We start from the raw sequence: 26,601 nt of genomic DNA, 5'->3' as shown, positions 1-26,601 counted from the left end.
GTCATTATCATAGATAAATGTTGAAATATAGCTTAGGGTTAAAACCGTACTGTATTCGTTTTACAAATGCATAATTATAACAAGCAACGCAGACAATGTCGCGGACATTACCTAACTTATTTGTGTATAAAAAATAACCTCATCCGACACAGTCTATAAAATTACTTTCAAACGTTTTGACATAACATTAGACAGACCTAAGCATATCCCTATTAATTTTCCACAACAGCTGTGTAATAAAAGTCTTCGGGTTTTATTTTAGGAGCGTAGGTCACTCCCCCATTCAGGGTGTTTGAGGAAATGGCCCTTGAAATTAGCCCCCGCCCGGCCTCGGTTACATTTCGCGCACCTTGCCTCGCCGACGACTTGACTAATAGGCCTTATTAGACCATATTACGAACATTTTTGGCCTTTTGTCGCTTTTGGTAATGACGTTGTTTTTATAGCTCGGACACGGTGTAAAGCGATAGCGTACTTGAAAAGTAATTTACTTTTCATTTTACTTTAAACATATGGATATTTAATTCAGAAGGTTTATGATGATTTAATTATAAGAACAACTTATACTGAAATGAATTTATAAGTATATTATTTATTCTTATACATAATAACATAAACCAAGCTAGAGATGAGAAGAAGTTCTTCAGTGTGTTTGGAAGCACTATTTAATATACCAAATAAGAAGAAATTTTTGGATATTCTACCATTTTAGGGGTCAAATGGGCTGAATATTTTTCTTGAAGTATCGCCTTTTTTAAAAAGAGGTATTAAACATTAGCTTAATTATTTTTCATTATAATTAGGTAATAAATAAAAAAATATATTAAATTATACATTTTTGCATAATTTGCAAGATTTGATCAATATATTTTTGTAATAAATTGTAGACAACGACTACTAAATAGTTAAATAGTTATCAACTGAATTGTCTAAAAAGTAAAAGTATTTATTTGTTTTATGTTTATTTTGGTTTTTATGGAGTCTTGTGATTTTTAGACTAACATAAACTGTAGAAGTAACATTACATATTTACAAATATAAAATTAGATTAAAGCTTATATTTAGTACAACATTTTTTTTTTATTTCGTAAAAACTTTCTCTGCCCTCTATAACTAAGTATCTGCTGTCCGTACGTATATGTATCACAGGGCTGTACACGACCATAGACACTTAAAATTTTCTCAAAATATATATTAGGTACCTTCGACCGCTGAACACAAATGATTAAATTAAAAGGAAGACAATATTCTAAAAGATTTTCCGTATAAGAAACGATTTTTTAATTTTTAGTAATTTTAAAAAATATGTTTAATTCTTGCTTATTTTTTGACAAGTTTTTAACATATACAACCTTCATTAAGTGCAATTTTGTGGTCTAAGGTAAAAATAAAACGATATTTAAATTTCAAATGTTTGTAAACATTTACAAATAAATAGTATTGCATTATAACGAGAGGGAGAGTGTGTAGATTTATGCGTTGTTCCGTTCAAGCCCGCTCCCCCATGGTGGTCCTTTATTGATGTGCTTTTGACTAGTTGTGATTTCTGTTTATTAGACCATTTAGCTTTGTTACTTCGAGAGGAGTTCGTTTCCTTGTTACGTAGGGGGAAGATTTGTTTACTTTGCACGAAATTACAACGACGTTCTAGGGCTAAGAATCTATAGATAGAAACAACAACTACACGTTATGAAACTTCGTTTTTCTGTGATAGTATACGTTACAATTTAATAAATAAATTCGAGTTATAATAAACAAAATTAATATGTTTTATCACAAAAATATAGTTCAAACTCAAGATGTGAACAGGGATGTATGTATATTAGTGTATATTAATTAAATACTTTTTATTAGCTCTTCATATATAAAATTTTCAGTATTTTAACATATTAATTCACAAATTAAATTTAGTTTGTTAATTTTAATAGTACACGGGAAAAATTATAGGTACATGTTTATAGTAGAAATTCACTTTAATTTCTTTTATATTACTTTTTATAACTATGAAAATTTTATTTTAAAATATTTACAGTGGCACCCCTTATTTTAACTATGTCAAATTTAATTATTTTCAAACTAGAGATAATTTAAAAAATTACACATCGCTACAACCAAAAAAGTTTCTTACCGTGAAGTTCCTATTAGAATGTCAGTTGTAATATTAGGTGCGTATTTCGAAAGGCAACAATTATAAAGTTTAAAGTGATAGCTTGATTGGGCAAACTTTTTGTTCTGTTGACTGCTCGCCTGACGAACAACGAAATTGATTCGGCCTGCTCCAAATGACAGTTCGTTCTCAGTAGGCTCGATATAATTTTAAGTCTGTCAATCGGCTATTAAAAATAATATCTAATCAATTACTTTTTTAATTTTTTATAAATACTTCATCGTAACAGTTTCAATTTTTGTTTAACTGTGAAAGAGTTTGAAATTTAAAGACTCTTATTAAAATCTCTTAGTAGGTTCTATACAATTGTTTAACAGAGTACGTCAATCTATAGACAATAAAAATTTCTTATCAATTACTTTTTTAATTTTTTTATAAATAAGTACTTCATGGTTACAGTTTAATTTTTTTTTACTTGTGAAAAAGTTTGAAATGCTAAAGTACCTATATCAGTAGGCTCAATCTGTTTAACTGTCTTGTTACTTTTTACACGCTTTTTATTAGCTTTACCTGTATGTTTGTATGTTTGTAACTGACTCTTTTGGACTTCATTTTGACCCGTTTAAAACGCTCAGATTTAATTTAAATTCAGTAGACTTATCGAGGACCGATGACAATACACTAATTTGATCCCTTTAATTAGATTATTTTTACTAGTTTGGTTTATTTATAAAATAGTGTTTTTAGATTTTTTTAAACTTTTATTTATTGTCAACCATTTTATACAAGTTTCGACGTAACTACCTATTTAAGGTTTATTTAAAGTTGTGGCAGATTACCGAAAACAAAAAGGTTCTAATTTTTTTTTGTGTAGAAGTAAATTAACACAGAAATTTACGTGATAAATATAAAAATATGAATATCTTCGCTTCGGCCTGTAATATCCCACTACTGGGCGCATAGGCCTCTTACCCCATGTAGGAGAAGGACCACGCTGCTCCAATGCGGGTTGGCGGATTATAAATATAAATATTTCCTTAATTTAATCATACGTCAAAAGAAAAAGTTTAAGATGCACATAAATAGAATGGAATATTCATAATTCATACACATTTTTAGTAACCGTTTATTCCTTAAATGCTTGCATGCATAATTATCTTGCATATGTTATACAGTTATATGCAACTATTTTAAATGTATTCTAAGACCGTATAACGCATACTATAAGCAAATTACTCGTTAGGACATAGTTATAAAGTGAGAGGTCATTAACACTATAACTTAAAGCTGTTAAGAAAATAGATGAACAATTATACGTCTTATCATGCTTAATATAAAGTCCATATTACCTTACCTTTCACTTTTATAAAATTATTCTAGTGTCCTGTATGTGTTAATTTAATATGATAAGTAATTGATGTACAATATCATTAAGAAGGCGACGCATCGTTTTGTAAACACGAGAATTAATCAATAAAACATTTAATTACATCATTTTGATTTATTTGATACTTATATAACAGCTTTATTTGCTGTAAATATTCGCTTCACTACACTCAGCATTAGTAAATCTTAACATAAAAAATATTTGAATAATATTAATAGTTTTTTATCCACGCAAGTGTTTACATCCCCACAAATGTTAACAATCAAGGAGGCTCTATAACCATACAGCTGCATTAATCATATCGTAAAAAAACATTTATATTTCTATTATGTAACGATAAAAAATGAATTGTTGTCAAGTAACAAAGCGGGGTGGTCATGCGTCATCCGCATAACATTTAACATCCTAATTTCGTGAGTAACACCTCAGCGCTAGTGCCGACAAAAGGTTCGATAAAAATCTGGCTAACATCGTGGAGCGACTCGCGCGCAGCGGGCGGCCGCTCTGGACAACTAATAACTTACATTCGGATTACGCTCGTTAGCCTCTTCGCACCTTGCCGGCGTTTTATTAATACAGAATTTATTCAAACGTGACCCGAGCTAATAATAATATATTTCGGAAATGCCCTAATAATATTAAAGCGATAACTTATGGATAGGATAAGTAGGTCGGGTGACGGACGTTATTTACTGGGATTGTGTTTTTTAATCGGATCGTACCGGTTAAATCAACATGGTTGATGCTGAACACACGGGTTTCTAGTTTCGGCAAAATGAAAACTAGCGGCAACTGATAGACTTTCATGAAACCGTTAACTCAAATTATTTAAACCCCGTAAAGAGTTGCCAGTTAAAATACTTACACACTATTTTTTTTAAGATAGAGACAAACTTAACCAATTGAATAAGAATTTAATTGGTTCCAATACTCAGTTTAAATTTATTCAAAATATTTTAAATTTGGAGTTGACCTCTTTTGAAGATTCTCTTTTGAATTAGATATAAATCATAATCGCACCTTTAATAAAACAAAGATGTAACTCAAAATTTGTGGATTTGGAGATTTTACAATAAAACCCGTCTTCGTCGCGTAATGAATAGTTAGACTTCGACTCCGGCGTTTTAACTATAAGATACAGAGAGATACGCGACTGTTGCTCTCTTTTCTATCAACTGGAACTGACAAGTCAGTTCTTATAAAGTGGCGTGATTCAGAGATGCACCGGCAGTGAGCGGAGATTGAAGTGCTGCCTTTTGAGTAACATCAAATAATTCGATATTGGATTAAAAGGGATTTAAAATAAAAAGATGATTTTTGTTATACTTCATTCTCTCAGAAAACGCATTTGATAATGATGTGTAACATTTGGATTTACTTCGGTTTTGTTTTAAAAATTGACAAATTTTACAAAGTTAACGCCTAACACTTCAGTTTTATATTGAAATATATGCCTTAGTTGTTGGAGTAATTGGTTAAGTATCACTTTATTGTAATAAATAAGGCTATTTATAAAAGTCACTTTTGTTTACTTCTTTTTATTATTTAGAATGACGAAAGATAAGTAAAAACTTTCAACATTAATTCCCTTTTCGTGTAAAAGTTAAGAATAACTTGTAACTGTTGTGCTTATTTGTATAGGTTTTGAAAATGGTCTTAGAGCTCACAATTTTTTTTAAGTTTAATACCACATTCAGAAACTGAACACCACAATGAAGAGTTACAGCGTATCGAGCGTAAAAGTTATAAGATAAACATAATAGTGTATCATTACAACCTATACAGTCCACAGCTGGACATAGGCCTTCACAAGCTTTCGCCAAAAATAGCGTGAACTTATGTGTTTTGCCCATAGTCACCACGCTGGGCAGGCGGGTTGGTGACCGCAGGGCTGACTTTGTCGCTCCGAAGACGCTGCTGCCCGTCTTCGGCCTGTGTATTTCAAAGCCAGCAATTGGATGGTTATCCCGCCACCGGTCGGCTTTTTAAGTAATATAATAATAGTGTAATAAGTTATAAATTTTTTTTCATCTGATTACTGTAATAAATGTGAAAGTTTATGAGGATGACGTATGGATGGATGATTGTTACTCTTTTATGGCAAAACGACTGAATAGATCATTGTCATTCAACAATGCTGCTCATCATCATCATTACAGCCTATACAGTCCACTGCTGGACATAGGCCTCCACAAGTTTACGCCAAAAATAACGTGAACTCATGTGTTTTGCCCATAGTCACCACGCTGGGCAGGCGGGTTGGTGACCGCAGTACTGGCTTTGTCGCACCGAAGACGCTGCTGCCCGTCTTCTGCCTGTGTATTTAAAAGCCAGCAGTTGGATGGTTATCCCGCCACCGGTCGGCTTTTTAAGTTCCAAGGTGTCCTTACGACACCCACGGGAAGAGAGGGGGTGGCTATATTCTTTAGTACCGTAGCCACACAGTACAGCAACAATGCTGCTATTTTGACGTTAAATAATTATGATTATTATTCATCCTTAAAATATACTACAGTGTTATGAATTATTGTTATTTTAGACTAAAGAAGTTATGCAGGTTGAAGAGGAAAATCAACAAAATACATATATCTCCAGAGCCCAAAAATGTAACTGCAGAGCTGACGAAAATGATGACACCGACTCAATATTTTACTGTCACTTATGAGTTGACGAGAAAAATGACACCTAAATAATACTAGCCATTTACAGTCCTCTAGTTCGTCTTCAAGATCATCTTCATCTAGTTCCGATTCATCTAGCTCATCATCGTCAAGCTCTTCTAGCTCATCTACATCCAGTTTTTCAAGCTCCAATAGTTCAATGCCTACCCAAAACCCTGCCTCACAAAACGTTACAACGGATTGTGAAGAAAAGACGTCTTACACCAATTCACCACAAAATACTGAGCAAAATATGAGCAAATTCAGCTGAGAGAGCGACGAAATTACAATAGTGTGGCCAGTTACAATATTTCTCCAGTATAATACACAGATCTAAGTGACGTCGACCTGAGTGACGACGATGCACTGTAGATTTTAATACGTTGTTTAATAAGCCTGTCAACAGAAGAAATTTTATGTTTGAAAATCAAAGTTCTTCTGACTCTGACTGACATAGGCCTCCCCAAGTTCGCGCTAGACATCCCGGTTTTCCGCAATCCTCATCCAACTTACACCGGCAATCTTAGGTAGATCGTCGGTCCAACGGGCCAGAGGGCGTCACACACTGTGTTTGCCAAGACGCGATCTCTACTCCAGGACGCGTCTGCTCCAACAGCCACCGGTCCTGCGCCACAGATGACCAGCCCACTGCCACTTCAACTTGCTAATTCTGTGGGCTATATCGGTTACTTTCGTTCTCTCGCGGTAGTCTCGTTTCTAATCCTATCTTTGAGGGAAACCCCAAGCATGGCCAGTTCCATTGCACATTGAGGGACTTTATATTTGTGGACCAGTCCCTTCGTCAGTGTCCATGTCTCGGCTCGGTATGTTAACACAGGCAGGACGTATTGCTCGAAGACTTTTGTCTTCAAGCATTGCGGAATCTTCGAAGTGAAGACTCGACGAAGCCTGCCAAATGCCGCCCAGCCCCACCGAATCCTCCTATCGGCCTCCTTCTAAAAGTTGTTGCGGCCTAGTTGGATAGTGTGGCCTAAGTAAATATAATCCTGAACAACTTAGAGAAGGGTACCATCGACCGATACCTGTTTCGGTATGACTTGGTTGTTAGACATAACTTTCGTTTTGTCCAAGTTCATACAGAGAACGACACGTCGGGAGGACTCGTTTAGACCGGCTAGCATTTGGCCTAACTCATCTAACGTGTCCGTAAAGATGACGATATCGTCGGCGAACGAAGGTGAGAGATGTATTCACCGTTGACATTGATGCCTTGTTCAAGATCTTAAAGATATCCTGCAGCGCAGTGGTAAACAGTTTCGGTGATATTACATCCTGCTGTCTTACCCCACGCAGCAGGGAAATAGGTATTGTTCTCTGGTCCTGGACATGAACGGTCATCGTCGTTGCGTCGTACATACATCTCATCAGTACCACGATATATCACCAGTCGATATGACATCTCTGCAGAGAGTCCAGGACAGCCCAGGTCTCGACACAGTTGAAGGCTTTCTCGCAGTCCACAAATTCCATACACAGCGGCTGATTATATGTCTCTGTCTTTTGAATAATCTGTCGAACAGTATGGATGTGGTCTACGGTGTTGTAGCCATTTCGAAACCCAACCTGCTCTGGTGGTTGGAATTCGTCGAGTCTTATGGCGAGACGATTCAAATGTGCAGAAAATATTGATTCCGACGGTATTTAACTTAGGGTTTCACCAACCAAAAACAGGTCAGTGTGATCTATGTGTAGGTATCATATGATAATTCAAACAATGAGCAAAAACAAGATGATAGACATTATAAGAAAGAAGAGACTGCTGATTTTTATACTATTTACTAGCTGACCCCGCAAACTTTGTTTTGCCATATATGTTATTAAACCCCTTAATCCCCCCCCCTTTAACTTAGGGGTATGAAAAATAGATGTTGTTTGATTCTCAGACCTACCCGATATGCACACGAAATTTCGTGTGAATCGGTCTAGCCGTTTCGGAGGAGTTTAACTACAAACACCGCGACACGAGAATTTTATATATTAGATTATTTGTGGTTAGTAATTATCTGTGTCTGTGTTTTTAGGAGATATTTACTAGAGACTAATTGTACCTAATTCTTATAATAGTGTATAGTTTTTGTTTTGTTTAAAAAACGATATTTGTAGCCATAAAGAGATATATAAATATGAGATGATTAATAAAAATTTGTTTAATTTAAAAAAAAGGTGATAAATTTCAGTTTTCGTTTTATAAAAAAATGATGCATTAATACATACAACGTCATAATTACAATTAAATAATCATAAAACGAAACATTGTGATTTATTTTTAAAACTTTTTGTTATGTTTTAATACTAAAGAGAATTTTTTTGAAATACTACCTAAAATATTAAGTAATTTTTGGCATAAAGAGATTTAAGTCGGAACTTTTTTTTCATCTCCATTTTACAGCTATTATAGACTGTAACACAGTTGTTTTTCTATTATTCTATTAATCTCTGTACTTTAAACTACTGATATCAATAGTAAAAGTCATTAAGAGCATTACAAATAATTGGTAATTTTTAATCAAACACAATGCGGAAAAAGTGCTAAACTTCAAACGCCAATTCCCACAATTTGCGATTTTTGAGTTACATCTTTGTTTTATTAAGGGTGCGATATGTGTTCAGAGCTTTAGTGAAATAATTACGTCAAATCGTGAATCACACGGCCTCGTCTGTTGATTATGAATATATATTTCACTCGAGCATACTAACCGTATAATTGTATGTTTTTTTTCTTTTTGACTGACTAACAGCTACGGGCTATATGCGTTGCAACAGTAAATATAATGAAAAACAATGCGTAGTAAATTTTAGCATATAATATATTTTCATTATTACTATTTAATTAATTTAACATTTTTATAATACTTTAAGAATTTGCACATATTTTAATCGACGTTTGCTACTCACATGGACCTTAACACTATTGTTATTTTGAATTTGTTTATTATTATTCCAGACAATGGTACAGAGATTCTACGAAAGTTCACAAGTATTAAGTTTACCTTACATACCTACGTTACACACATTATAAACTGGCTGTAACTAGAACTAGAATTATTGTATATAAAAATATTAATACAAAAATCTGTTTTCCTGTTTTTCGCTATAACGGCTTCCAATGTTTCTAAGTGGCAAAGAAGCATGTACTTATAGTCTACATTGATAAAATTTTGTATTTAATAATCCATTTCGTAAAAGAACCTTAAGATAATATTAATTATAATAAACGTAAGCTAATTCTTCTTATATAAATACTAGCTGACCCCGAAAACGTTGTTTAGCCATATATGTTATTAACCCCCCCTAACCGCCCCCTTTATAACTTAGGGGTATGAAAAATAAATATTGACCGATTCTTAGACCTACCCGATATGCATACAAAATTTCATAAAAATCGGTCCAGCCGTTTCGGAGGAGTGTGGTAACTAACATTGTGATTGTGTATTTCAAATAAAAATATACAGATAAAACAAACAACTTTAATGCAATTTTAAAAAATACGCATTCGTGTAAAATGCACTGTCATAATAATTAATTATTTAATACAGTCCCGCCCACACAACGTTTACCTTGTTAGTTTGTTAAAAGCATAATTTGCAATTTGTAATTAATCATATATAATTTTGAAAAATTATGGCTATGAAAATTTGACAACGAACATAGTTTGATTGTATTCATTATTATAACAAAAAATATGGATATACAGATCACATAACTTCGTCGTAAATAATAAAAAAAAACTGTCGAATAATTAACGTTTTTAGACTGATTTTAAATAAACACCAATAAGGTTTTTTTGTCAAATAATAATAAATATAAAATAAAATTTTGTAATTAGGTATTCGAAAATGATTTCGTTATTGATATTTTTATTGTAATTAACAAACTTGTTTTTTTACTCTTAACGTAAAAGTTTTTTTTTTATTTTATAAAGGTCTGTTACCTACATTCTAGTTTAATGGTTACTAAAATGTGACACAGCAGGGCACGCACTTGACCCCTGGTGTCCGTCCAAGGTGTCCAAGGTGTTCTGTTAATTGAGTTGTTAATTAGAATGCTGCGGATGTGACGCAATTCATTAATCATTTTTGAATATTATTTTTACGTTGAAGCAAATATTATTTTTAAATAACATTCATTTAGGTAGTTTCATTTGGCTTGATATTAGTTTTATAGGTTCGAATAAAATATGTAAGGATGTTATAACAATAAGTTAAATTAATTTATTAAATTGCATTGGAAACACAATAGACGAACCAGCTTCTCCATATATATTTAAGTATTTAGGAATATTCTAGACGGACATATCCAAAGGTACAATTATTTTTCGTTGTTTGTTTTTTCTACAACAAAAAAAAATACTTCTCTATTTTAAACTCTAATATTTAGAATAATTAAGCTGAAGAGGTCATGGACCGATTAAAAAAATACCTATTTCTTCATTTATGATGTTTGAGCAATGGAAAATACCATAGACTAATTCATGAGTAGCCTGCCTGCCTGTAAAATCAGACTGCTAGGCATAGGCCTCTTTCTCCATGTATGAGAAGGATTAGAGCTTAATCTACCAAGCTGCTTCACTGCGGATTCCAGGATAATATATCCATACTATGAGCGCTGTCAGTTGTATATAATAAAAACCGGGACTGACAGCTTAACGTGCTCTCCGAGGCACGATGGGGAGACCCACAAGGACAGACGTCCAAACCGGAAAGAAATATTTTGTAAAAACACAAACATCCATTCCGAACGGGAATCGATTCCGCAAACCGTTTGACTAGCCCGTTGGCGCAGGGTTGCGAGTTCGATTCCCGCCTGAGTCTAGGTGTAATATTTGTATTTAAATATTTATATATTTATTATTTATTTTATAGTTATAACAGTCAGCTGTTACCTGTAACCTAAGCATTAAGTTGCTTATCATAGAAACAGACGACCGTGTGAGTATGTTATAAGATATTTATATATTTATATTTAAACCGCTGGTGTTGAATTTAATTCTCTACATCACACACTGAAATCATGAAACATACAGCGTTTACACCGAGTCTCTTTTTCACTTGAGCGTGTGTTGCATAAACGTATCTTTATAAAGTATTACGTCTTCAGCATATTATTATGGACACTTGCCTATAAAGCGAAGTATTTGTATAAAATATTTCTTGTTTATCACTGTGTGACATTATATGTTCATCAGCTGAAACAAATTGTGTACATCAAAGTCAACCCACACGGGTCTGTATTGAATGTAATTTTTATTTATACTAACATTAGATGTTATTTTCGTTTATTACTAATTAAAATTATACAAAACCAGACGATGTTGATGGTTTTAATTTTTATTATGATTAAATTTTCATATATTAGTTTACAAAACTGTAAACTGTAATAACTGTTAAACAATATTGTTACTTATTAAAAAAAAATGAATCGCTAATTGTGTTGCTAAGCGCTAAATTAAACTCGAGAACGGCTTAAACGATTAATTATTGTAAAAAAAAAAAAATAAGAAACGAACAAAAAATGGAAAAATATCAAAAATTGTAAAGAATACTTCAACAGTTTGCGTCCGGCAGTTGACAAGACAAGAAAGCATCAAAATGTATAATTTGTTTAAAATATACTCGTACATATACTTTTTAATCTAATTTTTTTTTCTTAACTAAACCTCACAAAAACATCTTAGTTTAACAGTAATTTTTTTCTGGGTTATCTGGGTTGTTTGGAAGAAATGGATAATTAGCCATAAGTTACCCATTGTACTTCACTGTCTGTAACTATCTTCATGCTCTTTTTTGTAATATACTTGTGGTGTGCAATAAAGTATAAAATAAATAAGCTTTATTAAATTTCACAGAAAATAACAATATGAAAGCTCTCATGCATTACTCCTAAATAACATTGAATTAAATTTAAAACAATTACTCGTATTTTTTTTCTTTTTTTTTTTGTTACAGAATGAGTTGTTCATTTATTATATAATCTTTTGTTAAAAATACTTAAATAAAAAGCTAACTTCATTTTATATATAATACAACAAAAATGGCGAAATGTTAAATATTTTACGTGACTTTTCACGAGAGAAATTCTAAAGAGTATTTACTTATTATTTTTATGCTCTCTCCTAACGAATAAGTTAAACGTGATTTAATCCGATCAAATCAGAAATTTCTTTGTTCAAGCAGGTTTCAAATATATTGTAATTTTAATCACAAAATTTAGTGATATTTTTAATAAAACGTCCATTAATTAATAAAATCTAAATTAGGTATCTTGTTACAGGCACCGTTTTTATCTTAAAAACAATTTGGTTCCAACTTTTATGTTTTGTAGTAGGCATTATTCTTATCTGGCCTTTTATTATTACAAGTTCGCTTTTAAACATTGAGTCTGTTTCTATCAAATTAAAGCGAACATATATTAATTATATATACGTATCTTTAAACATAATTTAATAATCTTTAATTTAACATACAAAATCAACAGGTCATTAGATCAGGTCATGTATTCAAAAAATCAAACTAACACACACTTGACAGAAGATTGTGACCTCGATTTGAGAAGAAAACTGTCAGAAAAAGTTTTCGAATGTTGGTAAGTATAAGACAAATTTAATAAATTTAATTTTAATCAGTTTTCACTCAATTTGTTTTCGCCATCCACATGCCAGATCGGTTTGTTAGAAAAACAATTTTAGCATGTTTTTTTATAGGTTTGATGTAGATTTACTAGCTGATAGTCTTAATCAGTAGCAATCAAGAATATAGTATTTAAATAATTACTATTACATACGTGTATTACTAATTTTTATTTAAGTATTCAATTAAATTAAGTTTTTTGTTTAATGCTTTTTTGTCATTTTTTTAATATTTTTATTTTTTATCTGTTTTTATAGTAGCAATAAAGAATATAGTATATAAATAATTACTATTACATACGTGTATTGCTAATTTTTATTTAAGTATTCGATTAAATTAAGTTTTTTGTTTAATGCTTTTTTGTAATTTTTTTATTTTTTTATCTGTTTTTATAAGGTAATGTTTATATTAAAAAAATCACTATTTACTACTTATATATCTAACTATTATCACAAAATAATTTTTAAGAAGTATTGAAAATTTTAATAATATGACATAGGTAACTAGGTATTATTATACAAGTTAATATTTTCATCAGAATTTTCAATTTAATAGCTTAATATATCTGACTGTATTTTAGGTAAAATTCGGATGCTACACATATTTTAGTAATAAATGTACACATCAATAATACACACATCAATACATAAAATAAAAATGTAACGGATCGCTGTCTGTACATGGAAGATATATGAGAAAAAATATTATTGGGAAAATTTTTGTTTATTTGTCTGTGCGTTTGTGCACGCTATTCTAAGAAACGCCCCATCCGATTTAGATGTGGTTTTCACTAATATATTGTGGTAAACCTCACAGCCTTTAGTATTAGTTTCATGTCAATCGGTTCATAAATAAAAAAGTTATGCCAATTTAAAGAATCACGTTGAACACGTAGTAACTATTCCACGCGGACGAAGTCGCAAGCACAGCTAGTATACAAATAAATATGTAGAACTCAGAATTAACAGAACTAATTAACTGAGGTAGGGCACAGCAGGAAATCACCTGCTCAAAATCTGGAGCAGCCCAACTGGGGAAGTACCTCGACCTTACAGAAGATCACGGGTAAATAATACTGCTTTCAAGTAGTGTTGTATTCCTGTGGTGAGTAAGGTGACCAGAGCTCCTGTAGGGGATTGGGGGTTACTCCGGCAACGCGCTTGCAATGGTTCTGGTGTTGCAGGCGTCTATAAGCTACGGTAATCGCTTACCATCAGGTGAGCCGTACAGTTGTTTGCCGACCTAGTTGTATTTAAAAAAAGCGTCGGAGCGGGAATCGAACCCAAAACCTACATAGAATGAACACAAAGGATTGTTCACGCCTAATTTAACCGACGGGCCGGTTATTTTAAAGAAGGTGGAAATAACTATGTTGTTTTAATATCATTATTATATTATGTAGATTATTTATATCTATTTTCTCAAAGGAAATGACAGCGAAACTGATAAAAGCTCAACAATAGAAAAACAATTAATTGATAAGCACACCGCAAACTATTGATAGGAATAGGCTAGTATGTAACCGCAATTGATAATGATTTCTGTTCCCAGTTTCCACTTGTTATTGGAATTATTCATATATCTTTGTTATTAGCTAGAAGTACCACTGCATTTTATGTTTTGTGAGTAGTAACTATGAATTAAAATAAATTATGAGTTCAAGGATTCGATGAATTTCAGAAATGAATATTAACAATAAGAATATATATTTATTTATATTTTTATTATTAATATTCATTCAATAAGCTTGTTATCAAAGATTAATCTATGAGTATAAGCTTTTTAAAAATATTTAATATTCTATACCCTTCAACATTTAAACTATTTCACTTTGACAATACGAGTAGTAAACAAAGAAGTTCAAATTTTTGACATGAAAACAAGTACTATCACTAAATACAACATGAGTCACGCTACCTTCTGAATTTAAAAATTTGATTTTTCAAAAAACTGAATACCGTAGTCTACTACGAAATAAGACGTATTTTGTGGTTAAGATAATTTTTACTTTATTATTCTGTATAAAAATAAATAGATGACCCGGCGAATTTCGTAATAACCTTATTTTTTTCGCGAATATACCGATATTTTTTAAATTTCATTCATTCAAACCTTGTCTTGTAAATAAAGAAAATAAATTTTCACTTTATTGCAGTCGTAAGGAATTATGCGCGTACAAATATTTTTACGTTTAATTTCTGTCTAATATATATTATTGTAATTATTTCACAAAATAATTTTCTTAAATTATGTTATTTTTCACTTTTTAAATCATTTTACACTAAAATAATTCAAATCATATAATAAACAATCATACAATATACCGTAGCATTGAGACTTACAGTCGAATGACTCACAGTGGTTCAAAAATTGCCAAACCTTGCGTGACCTCAGTTCATACCAATATGCTTCATCGCAATTCGATTTACAGTGACAATACAAAGCAGGTATAATTGCGTGTAATTGATTGATTTTTTTGTTATCATTTACAAGAAAAGGTCTTATTGTTTGAAATTCTTATAAAAACTTTTTTGCTTCGAAGCAAAAATTAGTGCTGTTTTAATTATTATCATAATAAGTGTATCTATAGTTATAACTACGCCAATTTTTTATAAGCACTGAAGTAATCTACACTAATATTATACAGAAAAAAAATTGATTTTTGTTTGTTTGTAATGGGCAAACGCAAAACTAATGGATCGATTTTCAAAAAATCATTTAACGGTAGAAAGCTAGCGTAGCTGGCAGATCACCGAGTGACGAATGCTGTATTATAACAAACAAAACGGTCAAAATCGTATAGTCCACAAGTGCGATCCGCAGTGGAAAGCCAGTTAGAACAATATATCTTAACAGATTGAAAATCATTTTTATCGTTTTATAAGCGTGTTTAGCTGCCTTACGTCGATATCGTGACGACAGTAAATTTTATAAAGTGGTCAAATAAAAATGTAAATACATTTCTGTGTATTCTATACATTTCACAACACCACATTATTTTGCGAAGGCCATGTAGAGATTGAACTTTAGGTACGTATTTTATGGTTATTACTCGACATGCAAATAATATAGAGTGGGCTCTACTTTTGAAATCTTTGAATATATCTTACAATAAGGTAAATATAAAAATTGATAAAAATTGCATTGCGTTTATAATATAAAATTGACTGTTAAAAATAACTAAAATGCTATTTTACTCAATTATAAAAATTAAAACATATTTTTTATGTATCAGTATCAGTCGCAGTCCACTGCTGGACATAGACCTCCCCAAGTTCGAGCCAGACATCCCGGTTTACCGCAATCCTCATCCAGCCACAGCCGCAATCTTACGTAGATCGTCGGTCCAGCGGGCCGAAGGACGTCCCACATTGCGTTTTCCAAGACGCAGTCTCCACTCCAGGACAACGGCTCCAACGGCCATCGGTCCTGCGACACAGGTGACCAGCCCACTGCCACTTCAACTTGCTAATTCTGTGGGCTATGTCGGTTACTTTCGTGCTTTCGCGGATAGTCTCATTTCTAATCCTATCTGTGAGGGAAACCCCAAGCATATCCCGTTCCATTGCACGTTGAGCGACTTTAAACTACGACTTTTTTAAAATGTATGTTACATTAATATAGGTTACATTAATATGTAGGTTACATAAATATATAGGTTACATTAATATATAGGTTACACTAGCGACCCGCTCCGGCTTCGCACGGGTATAAAATATAATTATAGCCTATGTCATTCACTGAAAAAATGATTAAAATCGATCCAGTAGTTTTGATTTATTCATTACTGCCCGTGGCCCGCACGCGTTAACTTAAGAGTAAAAGCCGGCCGGAACCGCCGCAGACGTTACGTACCGCGATTTTAAATCTGTAATATCTTCGAAAATAATCATTTAAATCATATGCTGTAAAGGGCCATATAGATCTATATTAAATAAAAAATACATTTAAGGAATTTAATTGGATAAGGATTAATGCTGTATTGGTTAAAATCGCTTCGAAAATTAGCCATTATTTGTTGTAAAAAGTAAATGACAAAAAAATGTTATTGTGGGATATCCATAAGAGATAGATATATACCATCGCGGAGTTTTCTGTAGACCTTTTCAATGTGTACAATACTTAGTACATTATTTTGATAAATCTCGTAGGGTTCAGCCTGCGTTTGCTATTTAAGCGAAAAAAAAATTATTATTTACGACATCACATTAGAAAACTCAAAAATAACAGTATTTCTCCACTATTTAATGGATGTTATTATACATATAAACCTTCCTCTTGAATCAATCTATCTATTAAAAAGAACCGCATCAAAATCTGTTGCGTAGTTTTAAAGATTTAAGCGTACATACATGTGCAGGGACAGAGAAAGCGACTTTGTTTTATACTATGTAGTGATTAATATAGGTAGACAATTAATAATTAGTTTTGATTGTAGAATGTCGCATATTTATCAAATATAAAGCTTATTTTAACTTTATTTATTTTTGAATAAATGTAGTTATAAACCAACAATAATAGTATACCAAAGTTACTGTCATAAACGTCTTTTAACAACACACCTCAAGAGTTCCTAAATCAACTTGACACTTACAGGTTACGTTTATAAAATGTTAGTTTAAAGCGCATAAAATCTTTGGAAGAAAGAGACAGAACATAGTACTACACACATAATAAGTTGGTAAAAGTATTCTGACTTATTAACACAAAAAACTTAGGTATACATATCTATATATTTTTATTGTTAAACTGTCATTCATATCATATTATGATTTAAAAATCAGAATTTATTCAATTACTCTTTCAAAATTGGAATGTATCTATCATAAATCTAATATAGGTAATGTTTTAAAAATCAGAAAATTTCAAGCAACCAAAATCGCAAGAGAAGCCAAGATTTTATTTGACAAATTGATTGATTTTGTTAACTAAACTTGACTTAGGCATATTTTTTTAATATTAAATTAACTAAAAAAGAAATAACTTGCATAAAATCTAAAAGCCGTTCATTACTTCAAAAGTATTTCTTACCTGTCAATGTTATAACTTGAGCAAGAAGTTTATTTAAATTCCTACCTCACACTACTATATTAATATTTAGGTATACAATTATCGTGTTTAAGCTTTCAATTGTTATTTACATACTTAATACTACATTCGTTAGTTTAAGCTTTCCGGCGGGAACATTGAGCTTATTATCTTTAAAAATAATTGTGCAGGTATAAAGCGTACAAAAAGGTGTAAAAGGTAAACAAATAAATAGGTAGCTTATTATGTTATTTTTATGTTTATCTAATCTATAATAATATATAACCTATTTTTTTCTGTAGTGTTTAATTTTATGAATTTTGTAACTTTGTAACAATCGTTAAAAATAATATATATTTGTTAATTTGAAGCTATTTACTACAGTATCGAACTTCTAGAATGAAGGAGGTTCTCAATTTGATTGTAGGTATTTTTCTTTTTTGTGAATTCCTTAGAACTTTTGACTGGCTGGGTCGATTTCGATTATTTTTTATAATGGAAAAAGGTCATTGTCAAGTTATATCTAATAATGCGTATTTACTTGACTATTTTTTCGTTTTTTCACACACAAATTATTTTATACTTATTTCTTATTGTTATATGCGTTTGTCTACATAAAGATGACAAACCTTTGAATTAAAAAAAATAAATAAAAATTATTATATTAAAGTATCTAGTAAGTTTCTTAGTATTTAAAGTAAAAAGTATTTAGTAATTTCTTAGTTCTTACTTGATACTTTGTGTTCATAAATGTGTGAAGTATTAAATAATAATTTTTAATTGTATCTAGTTTTTGTTTTTCTTAAGAATTAAAATTAGTAAAGCAGTTGTTTGCCAAGTTTAAGCTTATTATATTTAATTTTTTGTCAATTAAATCTATCCAAATTTCTTTTTTCACTTAATTTCTGGGTTTAAACAGTTTTTTTTTTTTTTTTTGGCAAAACATGTGATTTACACTATTCTTAGTAACTATGTACTTTGAAACCGAGTATAGGATATCTATATACTAAATATGAAGTATCTAGTAAGTTTCTTATGTATCTAAAGCAAAATATTTACAAAAAAAAAACATTCCATAAATTTAACTTTTTTAATTTGCATTGATTGATGTTGATATACAACAGACAGCGACTCTACATGCAACGACAATTTATCATTGGTCTTATTGGGAATATTGTCATTGTTATTATAATAAATTATATAAAACTTATAAGAAGGTAAAAGAACTAATACAAATATATCTTTAAAAAAATCATCGTTATATTGTTAACATTGGTAAAATTCATCACAATCTCTATAATAATTAAACTATATGTAAAGTTATTTATATTGTTCATGGTATTCTAAAACAAAATTACCTGAAATTTTTTAAAAATCTTCTTTAAAGACCTCCACTTTTTTTTTGTTTGTATATTTAATACCCGTATTTTTTTTATAATTGTGGTAGGCTTTGTTACTGTTATGAGTTGTTATATTGTTAACACCAAAAAGTTGACCTTACCTTTACTGCTGCCGCCGTCCTCATTGGAATCCTCGCTGGGCGGCCCATGGGGCGCGCGAGATGGCATTGGGTGCGGTAACCGCGGTCGCGCCAGGAAGGGTGGCGGAACCCCAAAGAACGGCAGGAACGGCGGCCAGGCCGGCCTCGGAGCCAGTCCCGCCGCCGCCGCCGCATACAACTGCAGCGGCGCCGGCAACCCGCCTTCCAGCACCATACTCTCGACACTCGATATCTTGACTATCGACTACTGACACCAACCGCGAGCATTCTTAGTCATTACACCACAATTCCAGCAAGTCAAACACTGTCGCTACTCGATCGCACTCATCGCGGTCAGACGGTGTGCTCGCGCGGCTCGCTCAGCCCGGCACTGAGATGGCGCGCCCGGCGCAGGGCGGAGCGTCGGCCCCCCTACCCCCACCTGTGTACAAATTAATTCCCCGCCTCTTTCATATTATAGATTTATTCCTCCGACAGTACAACGTACGATGCGGCTAAACAATATTAAACCTTATGTCCGTCGGTTACAGATGGGTATCGAATAGAGGGCCATAAATTAAGGCTTGCCATACGTGGAATTAACGATATCGAAGGAAGCGATCTCGATCGAGCCGATGTGAGTTCAGTGCCGTTAGTTGTAGAGTCGTTTATCGCTCGCTTAGTTATTATTCAGTGGATTTATAAGGCCGTCGTACGTTTATACGGGCTGCGGGGCCGTCATAATCTTTTTTAGCCGCATGGCGCGCCGCTACAGTGAGACATATAGATAATCGGCAAGACGTTATGTTATAGATTGTTGCCGCCAAACGTTTCGTAAACTCGTATTCTCTTACAGTTACAACAGTTCAAATAATAGCTAATATTATTCAATGTCTAAATTTATGTTTTACAAGCGAGAGAACTTGTAGTGGGTTCAACATCTTCCTTGTTAATGTTACATGAGCTTTGAGTTAATTTATATAGATACCTATTATATTATTCCTGTGTTATAGTATTTATGTTAAACAATTTGTTATTCTTTTATCAAATTTATTACAAATATTTTATCATTTATCAACAAAACTTTAGCAATTTATAACGTTGTATTATTTTCAGTTATTTAAAGAATTTGTACATTTGTGTAATATATTTCTCTTTTATACTTAGATAAAAAGTTTTTATAAAATGTTGAACTCGTACTATAGAAAGTGCATTTAACAGACCTCATAAGTATCTAATTAGTAAAGTAATATCAAGGAATTCATCCATCGCTAATTTGACAGGCTAATCAACAGATAACTTAAAAATAGAAGATAGAGTCGAGATTATTAAGCGGCACAATAGAAGTGTTGCGTAAAACTAGATTGCGCCGGACTTTAATGACCCACAACAATCAATCATACGAAATTAACACCTTACAAAATATATTCCTGACAGTGATGAATCATAAGCGACCGAAAGGCAATCAATTTCACAAGCGATTCCTTATTCCATTAAACAAAAAAGTAATAACCTAATTGACATAAATAATAATAAAATATGTCAAGACAGCGTAACGACCCGCCCGGACACGACGTGACAGCTCTATCAGAAATCTCACACTGACTGTACCGCTTCCACGCCCCTCTTCCCTTTGTCACACGCCGCCCGGCGCGCCCATTGGCCGCCCGCCCGGGGAGGGGGCAGTGGGCGGCCCCTTACAGGGGTGTTCAAAAAGCTTAGTGTTGCATGAATTTAATTAGTGTGAGGAGCACCTCGGGCGCATTAGGAGTTGCGATGGGCGAAGCAATAAAAGATATAAAGGAATGAGTATAAATTAAAAGTTAAATAGAGAGTGCGGTCGGGCGAGAGGGGTGTATATCTCCCTCTCGCTCCGCTTCGGATGAACCGTAATTGTTTGACGATCTTATTAGTATCAGTTAAATGTCGCGCTCTCTTTTTCTCTCCGCGAATTTAATTACTCTTTAATTAGAACGAGCTTAGATATTCTTTTAAGATTACTGTTCGAACTTTCTGTGTATTGTTTCGGTTATTGTTTCTTTATTTTTTTTTCTTTCTTGTTTAACATTATAATGACAAAAATTAGATTAAAATATGTATTGCCTACGTGTCTAATATTTTTATACGTTACATGTATCTACATAACAAATGTGATTGAAATAGGCATTACAGAAATAAGAAATTTAAATAAATTATGAACTAATCTACAAAAAATAAAGTACATTGCCAAAATTATATTTTTTCCGAACTCTCTTATGTACCTAATTTGGCACACATAAACACCTCTCATTAATTCTAAATTCGTTCTTTGAATAATATTCATTAATATAAATTTATTTATATATATTAATAATAAAATTAATATAAATTTAATACCGAAAGACTACCACATAAGTATATACATATATAGGTACATATATTTAAAACACCAAGAAACCTGACTCTAAAACAGGTACCTGACAGGTCTGCCATTTATTTACCTATCTATACAAATAAATAAAATTGGAGTCTCTTTGTAATATTATAATAACCGTTTCTTACTAAATGCATAAGGATGTATACACGATACATATACCAAAATAACGTTTTTTACAATTTTTCTCTATCTGTCTGTCTGTCTATTTGTTCCGGCTAATCCCTAAAACGGCTGAACCGATTTTGACGGGACTTGCACTGGCAGATCGCTGATGTAGTAAGGAGTAACTTAGGCTACTTTTGTTTTATAAATTTATTTATTATCTAACTCTACGAACTGAACAGTAACTTTTTTTGGTAAATTCCACGCGGATGAAGTCGCGGGCACAGTAATTACATAATAGGTATATTTCTAGGACAGCGTAATTTTATTAAAACTAGTGGTCACTTAGTGATCGAAATTCGACCATAATTAATTTAAATTATAAGTTTGAACATTAAACAAAAGAGTATACACATGTGTGTGTATGAGTCAAATACTTAGTGTGTATTAATGTATTTTTATGCATAGTTTTAAAAAAAATATTTGCAATCTGCACTCCTCCTTTATATAGGTAAACTATGAGTGTGCGAAATTTCATACTCCTCCGTACGTGCAATTTTCGTAAAAAGGGGTACAAACTTTTTAATTCACGTATTAATTCATACCTAGATATAACAAAAAAATAATGTTTATCGAGGGCTCAATTACGAACAATATTTGATATGACAAAGCAATACAGTGATTTTATCACTTTATCAATAGTCAAATCCTTTTTTATCACTTTATCAATAGTCAAGTCAAATAGTCGATTGGTAATGTCATGGGGAATTTGGGGGACCAAATAAAATGAATTGGCAATTGACAGGTTTGCCATTAAGATAAAAAGCTCAATACTATGATGCGCGTTCAGGTGACGCGTTAGCGATGTTTAGTTCGATCCCTGTACGTTTCTGATTGTACTGTGCATACGTTGATTTATATAAACGTATATACCTTATGAACCAATAATATTTGCTGGAACGTTCGACTATTTAGTTACAAAACTTCAACTAACGTAGTTAAATTCAACTACTGTTAGAATACCTCCTAACACATTTCGTATGAACCAATGTATCTTTATAGTGACGAATAATTTATAAAAAAAAAAAATATTTTTGCTTTTAAATGCATTGTATTATATATATATATATGTATATATATATATATATATATATATATATATATATATATATATATATATACATTATCCCACACTTAAAAAAATACTTATCTACACCTAATATGAAGTGTTTTCAATACAAAAAACGAATTTACAATTGAATTTAAAATGTTTCACAAAGCGTTATTATTTTTCCATTGTATTTTTCTTTATATTATTTAACTTTTCATGACTATACACATTTCGAGTTACTTACGACCAGGTACTTAGTCAGGCGTGATAGAAAGTTATTATTTATGAATTTTCAATTAATTACAGTACGTACGCGACACTAGAATTATTAACGCTTAAATTGTAATATTTTTGTTTTTGTTTTATTCGTATTAATTAGTAAAATAATAATTAATAATATGAAATATAAAATCACTAGTTCTACTAATCAACTTGTATTTACATATCTTCAACATTTTACGTAACATATCTTCTTCAACCTACTGACCTCGTCTGTTTTACACGTGGCAGGAATATATTGTTACCACAGACGAACTGTAGTACATACATATAATCACGCCTCTTTCCCATAGGGGTAGGCAGAGACCACTTCTTTTCACTTGCTACGATCCTTACATACTTCTGTCGCTGCGTCCACTTTCATTATTCCCTTCATACACGCTCTTCGGTTTAGGGTACTCTTGACCTGGCCTTTTTTCAAGACGTCCCTTATTTGGTCTCGGAACATCCGCCTAGGTCTACCCCTTCCAACCCTTCCATCCACACTCGCTTTATACATTTTTTTCGTCAATCGTTCTTCACTCATTCTCTCGACATGGCCAAACCATCTGAGCATATTCACCATCTAGCCTTCCTCAATTTTTGTCACTACATCTTCTTTCAGACCACAACGTTTCCTTATCTCACTATTTCTTATCCTGACACTCAGTTTAACTCCTATCATACTTCTTAACGCTCTCATCTCAACTGCATTTATTCTGCTTTCATTCACACTTTTGCATACAGTTTACCGTACATCTAAAAAAAGTACATCTAATAATAAAAACAATTGTTCTAAATATTAACCGAATCGGCGAAAGTAATTTACAGACTATGGTAAATCGAGTAACTTACTCTGTACATTTAATGTCAAACTATGTAGGTATGTATATTTCGGTGTGTAGTGGAATATTTTTGAGTTTGTTCAAATTAATGTTGTTTGATTATTTTTAGTACATAATATAGGTGACTAGTTATACGTATAAACATGTTTAGACGTCATCGGCTAATCTTTGTGTGTGACTGCACATAAGCCGCATTCATGCCTCTACATATCAGGTAGGCATCTTTCTTTTCTTACATTTATTCCTATATTTCATATCTACACCGCCCAATGAATGTTAGACATTACGGTAAAAAAGTAAATTAAATATCGGAGAATTATATAAACTACTTTTTTGGAAATTGAAAAAAAATAAAACGGCGAAGTGGCCTACTGACCAATTATATGGAGACAGGTAATGGTATACTCGTAGGTACGTAACTCTTTTACAGAAAATCAAAATGTCGCTTATATATATTCTTCGACAGTTTGTAAGTAACAACATCAACCCCTTTCCTATCCCAAGTATTCTCTTAGTTCAATTATTCATAAAATTTTTATTTATATTTAGGTATATACCCACCTATATGATGCAATAGTATCAATTAATATACCTAAATAGTTTTATTTATGTTTCATCACTTCAGCCTATCGTAGTCCACTGCTGGATATAGGCCTCCACAAGTTCGCGTCAAAAATGGCGTGAACTCATGTGTTTTGCCCATAGTCACCACGCTTGACAAGCGGGTTGGTGACCACAGGGCTGGCTTTGTCGCACCGAAGACGCTACTGTCCGTCTTCGGCGTGTATTTCAAAGTCAGCAGTTGAATGGTTATCCCGCCATCGGTCGGCTTTTTAAGTTCCAAGGTGGTAGTACAAAATAACTATTACTATAAGAGTGATAAAGAAAGTTTTCTGTTTACTTTCGTAAGAAGAATTACAATTTTATTAATTAAATGACAAATTTTCTTACTTTTACTTTATTAGGTGGGTACTATTAAGCATTCTGCCTTGTTGATTAATACTAAGTAGCTTTCTAGACAAAATTAAATGTTCTTACAGTCTTATGTATCTGTTAAAGATATATTGATACATCTTTATAAATTATGATCGTAATTAAGAAGCGTATATTTTTTTGTATGTTTCATGCAAAATATATAGATTTAGATAACGAATGTGTTCATTAAACTTAATTTATAACGAAAAAACCAACCGGGAAACATATTTCTTGTGTAAGTTCGTTAATTATTATTAATGCCTGCGTATTGTTACAATGTAAATAGCAAAAAATAAAATTTATTGTTTTCGACGAATTATAATAAACACAGTTACGAAACAATTTACATTGTAGATGGAAATATTATAATGAAGTGGCAAACGATTACGGCGTCACGCGCGGAGTTTTTCTTTATACAATTTCTGAATTATTTTGTTTCCTTTTGTTAGTCACGTCATTTTATGCCAGAAGTTTTTACAAACTTTTTCTATGCTGTAGCTCTTCGTATATATTCTGATATCTTTTCAAACACCTATTTCCTAAATACAAAATGAACGCAGCTTTACCAGCTACGCTGTTTCACTGTTAATCTGCATATATCTATATATATTTATGAATGTAGGTTGCATATTGTAGGTTATGTTTGTAGGTATACAACTTGCGCATGTAAATTATTTTATTTTAAAATGCTTAAATTGATTTTAGAAATATTAATTTCTAATTATTTTCTGTATAGATTCGTGTCATTTGCACTATTCTCAGACACAAACTTTATTTCACACACCAGTTTTATACAAAGTTTTCTTTTACCGTTGAACACGAGATGAATTTTTAAAACCACGTTCTGTTTGAAAATTCAGCGACTATAACACAAAATTAAATGGACTTATTTTTTTATCCACGTTAATAAATCTCTTGGTTTCATTTATATGAAACTAGCTCTCCTCGGCTTCGCACGGGTGCAATGCTGATACTATCAACAACAAAAGATACGTTAGAAACCTTAAAAATTATTAGTGTTCTTCTACCATATTATGCATGTATTGTACATATAAACCTTCCTCTTGGATCACTTTATCTATTTAAAAAACCACATTAAAATCAGTTGCGTAGTTTTAAAGATGTTAGCATACATAGGGACAAGCAGCGGTAAGCGACTTTGTTAAATTATAATACCTGTATATTATAACTGTACTTATACTGTACTTACTTCCAATTGTGAAAACTGTCTTAATCTTTACAAATACCTACTCAAGCTATGTATATAAATAAAAATGAATGCTGCTAAGCGCATAACTCGATAATGGCTCGACCGATTCGGCTAATTTTTTTATTTATTTTTTTATGTTCGTTAAGGCTCACGGAAGGTTTTATTAAAAAAAATTCTATTAACTTTTGACAGAATGCAGTCTGTCCTGGCAGCTAGTTATAAAAAATTATATATATCTACTTAATATTGTAAGGAATTTTTATTTTTCAGAATAAATTTTTAAACACTATCTTTAGTAATTATATATCGATGTTTATTTACGGCAGCGTATAACTGAAGCTGCGTGAAAGTACCACCAATCTAAGTAGGTACCCT

The 26,601-nt window shown here is 32.0% G+C and overlaps 1 protein-coding gene across 1 annotated transcript in view; it reads right to left on the bottom strand.

Moving 5' to 3' along the window:
* The window catches only part of LOC123657043 (homeobox protein unc-4-like), a 55,670-nt gene extending 36,126 nt beyond the window's left edge, over window positions 1–19,544 (bottom strand). The window contains exon 1 of the mRNA XM_045592641.1: window positions 19,331–19,544. Coding sequence (XP_045448597.1) covers window positions 19,331–19,544 — 214 coding nt within the window. The remainder of the gene's footprint in view (window positions 1–19,330) is intronic.
* Between the last annotated feature and the right edge of the window lie 7,057 nt (window positions 19,545–26,601).

This window comes from Melitaea cinxia, chromosome 10, assembly GCF_905220565.1.
Source record: "Melitaea cinxia chromosome 10, ilMelCinx1.1, whole genome shotgun sequence".
NCBI lineage: Eukaryota > Metazoa > Arthropoda > Insecta > Lepidoptera > Nymphalidae > Melitaea > Melitaea cinxia.
Note: the sequence above shows the minus strand (reverse complement) of the source record. Positions and strands in the feature narration are given on the sequence as shown.